We start from the raw sequence: 12,964 nt of genomic DNA on the forward strand, positions 1-12,964 counted from the left end.
GAGCTCATTCTACACATTAGGACACGGCTAGAACATGTAGGGCAGGGGTAGGAAACATCAGGCCCGGGGGCCAAATCCGGTCCGCCAGCACAGGACTTATGGCCCTCAAGATAAATTTGAGAAATATTATTATGCCAATAAGAGATCAACTACCTGTTAAAGTGCTCTAAAAATGCAAGAAAGAGTGTCAGTACTTCAAAACTTTCCTGGTAGAACATCCCACTTGGACTTGGTCATATAATATAAAACAGTGGTTCTCAACTGTTGGGTCGGGAGCCAAGAGTCGCAGCCTCTGGAACTTTATTTTCAATATTCTTATTACAAGAAGATGCAACCTATATAGGTTTTGCAGGGCAACCGCCAGTCAAATCTAATGCTTTTTAAAGTTTTTGTCTTATCTTAAATGCCACAATATCAAAATGCATGTTTAATTTCTTAAGATTTGCAAGAGTGATGGGAAAATCGATGTTGCGCTTTTGCATCACTCTGCTTTAATAGTATGATACAATAATAGAGAGAGTCCTGAACAATGAGCAAACAAAGGCACTTCCTCACTTTGTCTGTGAACGCAGCACTTCACAAGAGCTCAGGCCGTTCCCACAAAACCCCAGAGCCGCTCCGATTCTCACTCTCAGGCCTTTCACAAACGAGACGATGAAAAACACACGGAAATATAATAATAAGCGACAAACTCTTCATGTTTCTATAAGAGATGCACCGGTTGGAAGCTTCCAGAGGGAAAACAAATGGGGAAAATAACAGCGACTACTCCGCCTCTTCAACAAATGCAAGTTATGGATGTACTTTTTGCTTTAACACATGCTTTTCTCACCAACAGATCAAAGTTGTGCCACAAAAACATGTACAATAGGATTCTGGAGCGCAGCAGCGATGCAAAAAGCGATGTATCGGTAAACGCCCCTCACCTGGAATGCGAATGAAGGACCATCCGTGGCGCGGGTGGATGGCCATGACGCCCCCGGGGGATTGTGGGTAGAAGGAAGTGGCCCTCGCCGTCCAGTCGGAGGCCAGTTCGGGAGAGCCGTACAGGAAGCAGTCGCGGAAGACGACCCCGCCCCCGCCGCGAGTCACCCGCCACTCGAACTCGGCGCTGCGGTCGTCGCAGTACGTCTCCATGGGGACCGCCGTGACCTGCGAGGGTAAGGTTTATCAACATTTAGGCGAATAAAGTTTAAGTATTTTATTAATTTACTGCCCATTATATCGCGGCAACTTGTGTATCTCCCAGTTCTCCAAATTACACAGGAAATGTTTGTAAAGGGAAACAGCTTGGGCAGTAAAACAGGTTTTATTCAATACAAGTATTGGCGACTGAGTGAGTGTTTTTAGAGTCTACGTCTTTTGGTTAAAGTGTTCCCTTATTTATCGCGGGGGTTACGTTCTAAAAATAACACGCAATAAATGAAATCCACAAAGTAGTGAGCTTTATTTTTTACAATTATTATATATGTTTTAACCTCTTAACTCCCACCTGAACTGAGAGGATCTTTTTCCTCACGTCACTCCATCATTTTTTTGTTGGGTATTCAACTCATTTTTGTAACTTTTTTGTCATTTTTTTGTCATTTTTTGTCACATTTTTGTCATTTTTCCATCAATTTTTTATCACATTTTTTTGACATTTTTTTAACATTTTTTGTCAAATTTTTATCACATTTTTGTAATTTCTTTGGTCATTTTTGACACATTTTTTTCATTTTTTTAAATCAAATTTTTGTTACATTTTGGTCATTTTTTGGCCACATTTTTGTAATTTTTTGTCAAATTTTTTATCACATTTTAGTCATATTTTTGCAATTTTTTTGTCAAATTTTTGTCACTTTTTTGGTCAATTTTTGGTCAATTTCTTGCGACATTTTTGCCACTTTTTCATCAATTTTTTGTCACTTTTTTGTCAATGTTTTCTCACTTTTTTGTCACATTTCCATCATTGTTTTCGTCTCAGTTTTGTTACTATTATCACAGCTTTTTTCCAGAAGCTTTTGGACTGGGGTAAAGCCAAACTGGACAAAATGTAATCGGTTCAGGTGGGAGTTAAGTGGTTAAAGGGGGGCTATTATGCAAAATCGACTTTTTCAAGCTTTACATCATGTTATTATGTCATTCCCTCATTAAAAACATGCCTGAAGTGTTGCCTTGGCACATTCAGGTATTTTTGAGTAATCTGTAAAAACTCTGATGGCGGCCATTTTAGGGATAGGTTTGCCTGAGTCCTCCTAGGAACGCCCCCACCTCCTGGAGACGCCTCGGAGCTTTTGTCACCAGCCGAGTAACCAACCACTGCTCCTCAGCAGAACCCCCTCCCCACTGATGCCACAGACAGCGTGTGGAGGGGGCGTGTCGGAAAGGGTCAGAGGTTCTTAAAGAGACAGAGGCCTATTTCAAGACATTCACTACAGCCATTTTGAGAGAGACATTTTATACAAGGCAGTTATTCTAATTTACTGCATTTACAGACCAACAGAAGGTTTGTCATCATTGTAGTGTGATATAGACTGGAGCTATGTGATTGAAAAAAGCATAACACCCCCTCTTTAACCTCTTAACCCCCACCTTAACCAAGCACATTTTCTACAGTTCGGCTTTACCCAAATCTAAAAGCTTCTTGAAAATAAAAAGTCAAACTAGTGTCAAATATTAGACATACATGAGGTACAGTACAGCAAAAAAAGTATAAAAACAGTGACAAAACACAACAAAAATGGGACAGAAACTCATGGACAAAACAAGGAAAAATCTTCGTTTTGTAGGTCTTAGCTTTCAAATGAGGCGTTACTCTGACCTATAGGCTGTAAACTCCAGTCGAGAAGCTTTTAGATTTGGGTAAAACTCAACTGGAGAACACGTGCTCGGATAAAGCAGGTGTTAGGAGGTTAAGTAAGTGTTGTGTTAGTCCTGAGCCGCTGTGAGCCGACATGATCAGGGCTTGTCCCCGTTTCAGAGCGTGGTGTCCTGCACTGGTCAGCTCCTCCTTCCCTTTTCTTCCACTGCCTCCTCTTTAATTCTGTCGTCGAATTTTCCAAGAGAACACTGACCATACGCACATTTACTTTCATAAGAGTGTGTTTAGCCCCTCTATATAAATAAAGTTCTTCTTCTTCTTTTTCGCCCGTGCTTTGCGTTGTACCTCAATCATATTTCAGCGGTGGGAGAACACGGTAAAAACAGACAGTTTTACCCTGGGAGCCGCGGTGAGGAGGAACTTCGGGGGCAGAGCTGTTTGACTGGGCCTCTGTGACGAAGAGGAGGAGGTTCTGCTGTGGACGGAGACGTCAGCGTGTCCCATCAGCCCCGGCCTGAACGCCGTGAACACCAAATTCTGAAGAGCAAAACAGAAAACGTTATTTATTCACATATTTGCATTAGAAGGTTCACACAGGCAGAAAAAAATAAGTCTGAAATGTTACTTAAGTGAATCCCTGTCTTTGAATGTTAATTTTGTTTACAACATAACCCCATAGCACTGATTGGAAAACCATTTAAATTCCACAGATGCCCACGGGGGTCAGCGAGTCCAGAGCAAAAACTGGCCGCTCGCCCAAAGTATTACATAAACCCTGAGCCCAATGTGTCAAACGTTATATAAAATGTATGATTACTTTTGCAGATTAGGAGATTTGGGCGATTTATCGACTCTACGAGAGAATTACAATATCAAGTTATGAGCAAATCAACTAAAAAGCAGCAAGATTTAACGGCTAACACAGGCAGGTTATTGTAAAGGCAGCACTCTTTACCCTAAGTACATTAAAGGGATATTTCAGGATTTTTGACATAGGGCCTCATTTCCTAGTTATCCAGAGTGTTGCTGATTTCTGGAGATATCTTTTTTTTGTAATTCATGCAGTATATAAGATATTTGAAGAGTTTCGTGGCGCTAGGCTAATGCAAGGCTAGCGCATTTCTATGGTATCAGCTAGCCTGCATTAAAAACAGTCTGACCCGCTCCACAGAGCACCTGAGGCAAATCACTTATAACACCAGACTAACCATATAAATGTCTGTGTCGATAGAATATTTTTTGGAATATAACTGACCTTGCATCACATGAATGATCGCATTTTGAGGGACTATTTTCTAGCAGATCACTCCGCCACTGCGTAGCTTATACAACCACGAAGCAGCTGCTGCTCAAATATTAGTTCTTTTAAATGCAAAATGGTTAAAGTTATTCTATGGACACAGACATTTATATGGTTAGTCTGGTGTTATAAGTGATTTGCCTCAGGTGCACTGTGGAGCGGGTCAGACTGTTTTTAATGCAGGCTAGCTGTTACCATAGAAATGAACTAGCCTAGTGCCAGGAAACTCTTCAAACATAAGAACTGCATGAACTACAAAAAAATATATATCCAGAAATCAACAACACTCTATAACTAGGAAATGAGGCCCTATGTCAAGAATCGTGAAATATCCCTTTAACCTTTCACAAAAGCCCCGCCCCCAAGCAACTGTTTGCTAGCTCCAGGGGAGGAGTGCGTGCAATACCAGCGCGATATCCTCCAGACCAGGCACAATGGGTGGCTATGAGGTATGACTGGACAATGACCGTTACGGGGTCAGTTGGATCTTTTCTCACCTGAAAGACGGGGCTGGTGTTGGCGCTTGGAAACGCGGCGGGTCTGTTCAGCCACAGAATCAAATCTTTCCTCGACAAACATGTGCTGTTCGTTTGTAAAGTCCCTCCGGTGCCTTCGCTCTCTCCTCCCGATCCCTCTTCCCGAAAGAGCCGCTGGTAGTAGAGTCGGTACGCCGCTTTCAGAGACAGAAAAAGAGCTAACCATCTGGGGAGAAGGTGAGACATGTATGAGTACAGAGACTATAGACTATAAACTGTCTACAGATGCAAATATTCGTGTGTTTAAAGACCTGGCTAAAGTGCCTTGGAGCATGAGGTTGGACATTTCAGCAGGAGAGACGTCGATGAAGCGCAGGAACGAGAAGCAGCTTCCTTCATCGTCGCCTGGAGAAGAACAAGGAGAGATTTGAGACGTGATTAGGGCTGGGTGCCGTTAAACGATACCAAAAGGTATTCAAAAAAAGTTTAGGCACAACCGGTAACGAAAAAGTAGGTACTGAAAAAGAATATTATATCCTTAGATTCAAGTTTTGAAGTTGCTGGTCCAGGGACAGCACTATAGGAAGTTGACTTGGTTCAGTTCAAATAAATGCTTTTTCCCCCCAATTTTAATTTCTTTTTCACCCCTATTTTTTTTTGCCCAATGTTTGACCATTTTCTCCCTTTTCTTTTTTTTCATATTTCTTCTGTTTTTGCCCCAATTTATTTTTGTTTTCCCAATTTTTATTAGTACTGTTTTTTCTATTTCCCCCATTTCTTCCCATTCCCCCCCTTTTTAATTTATTTTTCACCCCTATTTTTTCCCATTTCTTTTTTTTTTGCCCAATGTTTGCCCATTTTCTCCCTTTTTTGTTTTTACATAATTTTTCTTATTTTTGCCCCTTTTTTTTTTTACATAATTTTTATTACTACTATTTTTTTCTATTTTTCCTAATTTATTCCCATTTTTTTTAGCCTATTTTTGCCCCCTTTATTACACAATTTCTCCATTTCCCCCCCCCCAAATTATTCCCTTTTTTTATACAAATTTCTTGACATTGGAGATGAACCTGACATTTATAAACCTGCAGATCTGCCACGCATTATGGCTCTGTTTTCTGGTTCTAGATGACAAATACTTTAGTATAGGCATCGGAACAAGCATCGTTCAGGTATCGGTATCGAAAACCAAGTATCGTTAAAAGTACTGGCATCTGTAACTGTGCCCAGCCCGAGACGTGACAGACAGAAAACTAGGAGAAAAAAAACGTAACCAGCTTAGGCCTGTCGTGACATTTACTAAATATCGACTTATGAGAAAGCCGTACCTTTGCGGTGAAACAGAGACTGCTGGATGTTCTGAGGGGAGAAGGGAGACAGCAGCACTCGGAGTAGTCTGTGGAAAAACAATAACATATTAATAAGCAAAGCGATAAAAGTCTCTATGGGGCCTCACACATCGCAGTAATTTAGGGCAAAACACTTCAGCGAATCCCAGATAAACAGAGCTCTCATCTGAAAGCACTTTCGACGTCACGGTGATTTCTTAATAGCTTATCTTGGAAGAAGGCTTTATTTTGAGAATGTGATGTTGAAATGGAACCAAGTCAGAAAAATCATGTCTAAAAATGATCTTGGTCTGAAGCCAATGGAGCCACACATTTATGAGCTGATGGTTTTGTGTCAGAACACGGGTCAGGACTGGATCACTTTGGTTTCAGTCTGAAGCCTTTAACAGGAGTATTACAGTACATAGTAACTGTTGTGATGTAACTTACTTGTCCTTGTCTTGCGAGTGGAAGCGCAGAAGGCCGTTGCGGAAGAGAAACTTGGACATTACGTAAGGTTTGAGCGCCATGTGGAAAGGCGAGCGCGTGTCCTGCCGCTCGAACAGGTCGGGATGGTTACACACCTGGAGAGAACAAGAGCGTAAAGTGATACTATAAAGTTAAAAAGAGCATGTATCCCAGAACTAAACCAACTAACTAATAGGGCTGGGTGACATTGAAAAAAAAAATGAATATCTCAATATATTTGGAGACTTCCTTGATAATGATGAAGCGATATTTTCAAAAATGTGCTGCAAATATCTAAATTTACACTGCTTTGTCCTGAACTTGTCTGTTCAGGACAAAGCAGTGGGTAGGAAAATAGATTCCACATTTTGTCCCACAATTTTTCCTACTTTTTTTGCTAATTTTTTCCCCATTCCCCCTCATTTTTTTCCCCTTTCTTTCCCAAATTTATATATAAAATAATATTTCCCCCCCATTTTTTCAATCTTTTTTTTCCAATGTTTCTCTATTTTGCCCCAAATTAAAATTTTTCCCTATTCTTTTCCAATTTTCAACAAATTTCCTCTCCTTTTTTCTAAAATGTCCCCCAATTTTTACCAATTTTCTCCCCATTTTTTCCTTATTCTTTCCCAATTTTCATTCATTTTTCCCCCAATGTTCCCCCCTTTTTAAAAAAAAAAATGTCCCCCAATTTTCTTTCAAATTTTTTCCTTATTTTTCCCAAATTTTCTTTCATTCCCCCCCCCCATGTTTCCCACTTTTTTCCCAAAATGTCCCCCAATTTTTCCCAATTTTCTTTCAAAATGTTTCCTTATTTTTCCCAATTTTTCTTTATTCTTTCCCAATTTTCTAAAATTCTCTACCCCCCTCAATTTTTTTTGCCTATTTTTCCCAAATTTTCTTTCATTTTTAGCCCCTTTTCCCCCCCCCTATTTTTGTTCACATTTTTCCTACATTTGTTCCACATTTCTTGGCGTTGCAGCTTAACTAATCTTGATTTACAAACAGCAAAACATCGATATGATCTTGTTGCCGATATATTGCCCAGCTATTAACTAGACAATATCTTTACAATTGGAAAGGTGTGCGAGCGTTCTAACATTCCCTCGCATGAGATCCTGGTTATTCCCTCTGTAATGAGGAACCGTACCTTCCTGAACTGCATGACGAGGTTCATGAGGCTGGACGTGGTGGTGTGAGACTGTTGGGCTGATCCCATGGACGACTGCAGCAGGTCCTCGATGGAGATCTTATTCCTCAGGGCTTTGTACAGAAGCCTCTGCCGCGTCGTCAGCTGGCAGTACGTCAGGATCTCGATCTATCCATTCAAGACCGAGAACAAAACATTTAACCATCAAGTGTAACTTTAAATCTCTTTAGGCACAGCTCTGCAAGCGGCCAACAGATGGCGCCATCCTCTGTTACATTCACCTTATCAGAGAGCTCGTTCTCCACGTCCTTTTTGATTCTCCGCAGCATGAAAGGCTTCAGGATCATGTGCAGCCGGGAAAGCTGATCTAAAGAGTAAAAAGTAAAAAACTTTTAACACAACATTAAAGAGACGAGATGCAAGTTGGTCATTTTATGCTCACTACTGCCCCCTCAGGTCTTATGTGTAACTGCAGCTTCTATATTAAGCTTGTTCGGACCAAAGTGACACCTTTTTGAGTGACAGTGCAGGATTTTAGTGGCAGTTGTGGTGAACAGATCTGAGCTCATTCTACACATTAGGACATGGCTGGAAAATGTAGGGGGAGGAAAATATTTAGTTTTAACATTTTTGAACTCTGGAAAGTCCCTTTAAGTGCCAAAAACGAATAAAGTCGTTTTTGTGGGTTTTTTTTTAAATTATGAAACTAGACACTCGAATACACCTTATGTGTGGTTTTGGCAGCTCTGTGATGAACAGAACTGAAATAAATGATGATCAAAAAGTTGTATACTGTCAAGATCTGAACATTTCAAATATATTATTGCATTCCTTTTCTTTTCTTTTTTGTCTGAGGGGGCGTGGTGTTGCACAGCGAACAGTTGTAAACCCAACACTTCTCTCTCGCTCTCTGGAGCGTTTGACAAAGCAGAGGCTTCCCATGGAAAGGTCGAAACAGTTGAGTTTTTAACATTTCTCTGAGTTTTTAAATGGTTAAAATCGGTCCAAGGACGACTGAGAAACATCCTGTTAAAGTCTTCAATCCGAGAACCAGGCTGTTCTCGATCGATAGCACGCGATGTTTCAAAACATGTCAACAATGTTGTTGTTGAAAATTTACTTGAATCTGAGACATTTCGGCGTTTGCCTCTTCATATAACGTTAGTGTCTGTCCAGAGAGGAGAGAGTTGGAGAGAGGAGTCAATCAGAAAGGAGAGTGTTTCATTAAACCCCCGTTAACTCCGTTTCTAGAAAAAAAAACAATCTGTGAGTTTGATCAAAATTAGCCTCTGTTTACTTAGGATTTCTCAGGAACTGAGGCACGTAGAATTAAACTGCTTTTACCTACGGAGAGCTTAGAGTCTCACCTTTCAAACGAGAAATAACAATAACATAGAATGGGCTGTACGACTGGTTCATATTATGAGAGGAAAGACTTCACACTTATTCTGTCCATCACACTATCTACAGTTTTCACGTGTCTTTCGGTGAAACTCACTCTCGTCGATGGCGGACTTGTTCTCCGCGTGGCTCTCGATGTCTTTGGAGAACCACTCGTTGAACTCTTCGTGGGAGTCGAACAGCGTGGGCATGATGAAGTGCAGCAGCGCCCAGAGCTGCGGAGAAACCAAACACAGCTTTGTGAACTCTGATTCAAGGTCTGCGATTCATTTTGTAATGATGCGTCTGTCATGTCTTAATGCAGTTCAGTTCAGGTGAGACACAGCAGGTGAATATGGGAAAAATAAATACATTTAGGGACGAGAGTTTGAAACTTTTTGTGTGAATTACTGACATATATATGAGGGAAAAAAATGACTGCAAGTTTTCTGTCATTTGATTCTGTCACTCTCATAATAAAATTAAGATGTTAAAGCAGAAAACTAGCAAAGAATCTCAGCACTGACCCCTGTGAGTGAGTCGTCAAAAGCCAAATTGTTACAAAATCAACACTAAAATTAGACTAAAGAAGGCCAAATATAAGCTTACCTCGGCCATAGTGTTCTGGATGGGCGTCCCCGTCAGCAACAGTCTGTTCCGACACTGAAACTGCAGAAGGATTTTCCAGCGAACGCTAAAAATTAACAGGAAGCAGCAGGTCAAACTTATTATCATATTTTGAAGTGTAATTTCACAGGGAAGACGAGACAATAATAATAAGATGATGCTCGGTACCTGGAGCTGCTCTTGAGCGCCTGGGCCTCGTCCAACACCATGTACTGCCACTTCACCCTCTGGAAGTACTTGACGTCCTGCACCACCAGCTGGTAACTGGTGATCACCACGTGGAAGGGCGCGTTCTGTGTGTACAGCGTTTTCTAGGACAGACCACGACGGGCCGTTAAGTCAGGGACATGATCACTGGTTACAAAGACTTGTCAGACTAGTCAGTCCAGTGAGGCCGTGATATGATAGTTATTAAACTCACTTGACTCCAGAACTTTCGAATCACTTTCCGATCGTGTGGATTCCCCCAATAAGGCAGCACCTGTTTAACGAGAGGGAAGAAAACATGGGATAAATCACCAGACGAGAAGGAACGACAAAACAGAGGTTAGGTAACTTTGTGTGAACGAGCAAGAAAATAGTGCTCAAGACAGAGCGAAATAGTGCTCAAGATAGAGCGAAATAGTGCTCAAGATAGAGCGAAATAGTGCTCAAAACAGAGCGAGTCATAACAAGACTTAAAAATAGTGCTCAAGACAGAGCGAGTCATAACAAGACTTAAAAATAGTGCTCAAGACAGAGCGAGTCATAACAAGACTTAAAAATAGTGCTCAAGACAGAGCGAGTCATAACAAGACTTAAAAATAGTGCTCAAGACAGAGCGAATCTAAACAAGACTTAAAAATGCATATAACTGAAAGAATTTATCTACACTCTTGCCTCTTACTGTAATTGATTAATTCTATGATGATGTTTTTATTGATTGTATTTGTTTTCTTATATTTATGCAACTGTGAAGCACTTTGAATTGCCTTGTGTATGAATTGTGCTCTACAAATAAACTTGACTTGCCTTGCCATACCAACAGATTAAAGATTACTAACAACGATGCGCCGATCTAATGCTGGTGTCGGATATCAGAGTAAATACTGGAAAAAATACAATATTGGGCATTGATTCCAAATATCCGATACCTTTTCCTCCCACCATTTTAAAAACACAAACACATCACCACACAAAACGTCACAGCTAGTGGAATCTAATCAAGGCTGGGACAGAAACTAAACTATGACAGGATCACCAGAAGTAATTAAATACTATAGAGCTCAACAGTCCCACCCACTTCCGGTATGTATCTCCCTCCCACCCTGGACCCAAACCAGTTTGCTTATCGGTCCAATCGCTCAACTGAAGATGCCATCTCCACTGCACTTCATACAGCCCTCACTCACCTCGAAACAAAGGACTCCTATGTTAGAATGCTGTTTTTAGGCCTTAGCTCAGCTTTCAACACTATAATCCCACAGCAGCTAATACACAAACTGCTCCACTGGGAGATCAACACCTCACTGTGCAACTGGCTGCTGGACTTTCTGACAGGGAGACCACAGGCTGTACTGAACATGGGGGCTCCCCAAGGCTGTGTGCTGAGCCCCCTCCTGTTCACTCTGCTGACCCACGACTGCACTCCAAAGAACGACTCAAACCTCTTCATCAATAGTGGAGGGCTTCATCAGCAACAGAGACGAGTCAGTCTACAGGAGTGAGGTGAGCAGTCTGGCCATGTGGTGCACACAGAACAATCTCTCTCTAAATGTGGAGAAGACAAAAGAGGTTGTTGTGGACTTTCAAAGAGCGTGGGTCCAGCATGCTCCTCTAACAATCAACGGTGCTGCAGTGGAGAGGGCGACCAGCACTAAGTTCCTGGGTGTAAACATCACAGAGAACCTCAAGGATGAGATAAATATAATTTCAAATTCAAAAATTGTTTGACAAATAAAATATCTTGAAAATACGGCAACATTATTTAACAGCTTTTCAGTTTATAGTGTTTTAGACAAATCTTCCATTTAACCGTGTGTGTTTTATCTCTATGAGTTAGCAAAGAGCTGATTAGCCGGTGTCGTGTTTTTAAATTCTAAATATTAGATTTTTTTGGAGCGTCCAGTATTTAATTGATAATTGATAATTGATCTGTGACATCCTGTTTGCAAGAAAGGATCAGACTTTATTGATCACACACAGGAGAGAAGAGGATTATTCACTTTTGGACTCACAGCAGCCGCTTTTACGAAAGTCTCTGGTATCGGTTATTATCAGATATCGGCGGATACTCAAAGCCCCAGTATCGGAAGCAGAAAAGTTGGATCGGTGCTTCTCTTATTACTAACACAGTGAGGTGGTAAATTAAACAGCTTTTTAATGTGAACGCAGTAAGAAAGGAGGAGGGGGAGCGCATCCAGGACCTTACATACATATAGCTTTATAAAAGGATAAAACTGGAAAAACGATCAGCAATTGCATTTGAAAAACAAGCCATGTTTATGTTTATCTTTGTCCCACAATCGGTGTCAGAAGAGAAAGAAAAGAGTTCCTATTCCAGACAGCTACTGACAAATGCACAATTGTTGCAGCGTTTCTTAATTGACCGACTTGTTTTTGCGCGTGATGTGAAACGATTCGGCCGATATTGCATCACTCGACGTGTCCTCGGGTCCATTGTGCGGCTCCGAGCGGTCAGGAAGCTTATCTATAATTGTGTAATCGGTCCTTTTCACACCTCGTTAGCTAAACACACAGACACTGATGAATTGGCTGAGAAAAAGCTGGGCTACGTGGGAGCGCTCAGGCCACGGTTCAGAAAGTCAGGAAAACGTCGCATTGGAAGAGCTTTACCTTGAATTTAGGCACAAATCGTGAGAACTCCTGGTGCCAGTTGTTGAGGGTCGAGGCTGGAGAGATGATCAGGAACGGACCCCAGATGTTGTCTCGCTTTATGGGGGGAAAATAGAGTTAAAACACATCCTACAGGAGATTTTAATGGGAGAGAGAAACACAGAAACCTCATGGCGGAAGCTTTCCCTTCAGAGATACAACTCACCTCTGCTAAATGAGCCAAAAGTGCAATGCTTTGAACGGTCTTTCCGAGCCCCATCTCGTCCGCCAGGATCCCATTGATTCCCTGCAGAGAAAAACATTACACGTTCAGCTTTGCTTTTCCTCCTCCACTTCCACACATTATGCTCCTTTTTAAACACTATGCCATGACTAAAACTGTATTCTACATCCCCTCTCAGTCCATTACTTTTAAATACACTCTCTCTCATCATTTATAAAGTGGAAATGAAGCCCTATTGTGTTTGCAGTCCCACACACGGCCAGCAGGGGGAGATGCATTTAAAGTTTATGTTGCAGATATTCAAAGTTAATGCTGTTTAATGCCAAACGCAAAACATCTGAGCATATTTCCTTTCCTAAGGCGAAACACTGCAG

General features: G+C 41.3%; 1 protein-coding gene across 2 annotated transcripts in view; it reads right to left on the reverse strand.

Annotated features, from left to right (window-relative positions):
- The window catches only part of ino80 (INO80 complex ATPase subunit), a 94,892-nt gene that overhangs the window by 64,290 nt on the left and 17,638 nt on the right, over positions 1–12,964 (reverse strand). For both annotated transcript variants that reach the window (XM_079572631.1, XM_079572630.1), the window contains exons 14-27: positions 12,573–12,653; positions 12,368–12,463; positions 9,954–10,013; positions 9,701–9,843; positions 9,515–9,599; positions 9,024–9,141; positions 7,807–7,892; positions 7,526–7,693; positions 6,358–6,491; positions 5,908–5,975; positions 4,891–4,984; positions 4,601–4,805; positions 3,200–3,340; positions 927–1,152 (exon numbers count right to left, since the gene is read on the reverse strand). In XM_079572631.1, coding sequence (XP_079428757.1) covers positions 927–1,152; positions 3,200–3,340; positions 4,601–4,805; positions 4,891–4,984; positions 5,908–5,975; positions 6,358–6,491; positions 7,526–7,693; positions 7,807–7,892; positions 9,024–9,141; positions 9,515–9,599; positions 9,701–9,843; positions 9,954–10,013; positions 12,368–12,463; positions 12,573–12,653 — 1,705 coding nt within the window. The remainder of the gene's footprint in view (positions 1–926; positions 1,153–3,199; positions 3,341–4,600; positions 4,806–4,890; positions 4,985–5,907; positions 5,976–6,357; positions 6,492–7,525; positions 7,694–7,806; positions 7,893–9,023; positions 9,142–9,514; positions 9,600–9,700; positions 9,844–9,953; positions 10,014–12,367; positions 12,464–12,572; positions 12,654–12,964) is intronic.

The sequence above is a fragment of the Gobius niger genome, assembly GCF_951799975.1.
Source record: "Gobius niger genome assembly, chromosome: 15".
NCBI lineage: Eukaryota > Metazoa > Chordata > Actinopteri > Gobiiformes > Gobiidae > Gobius > Gobius niger.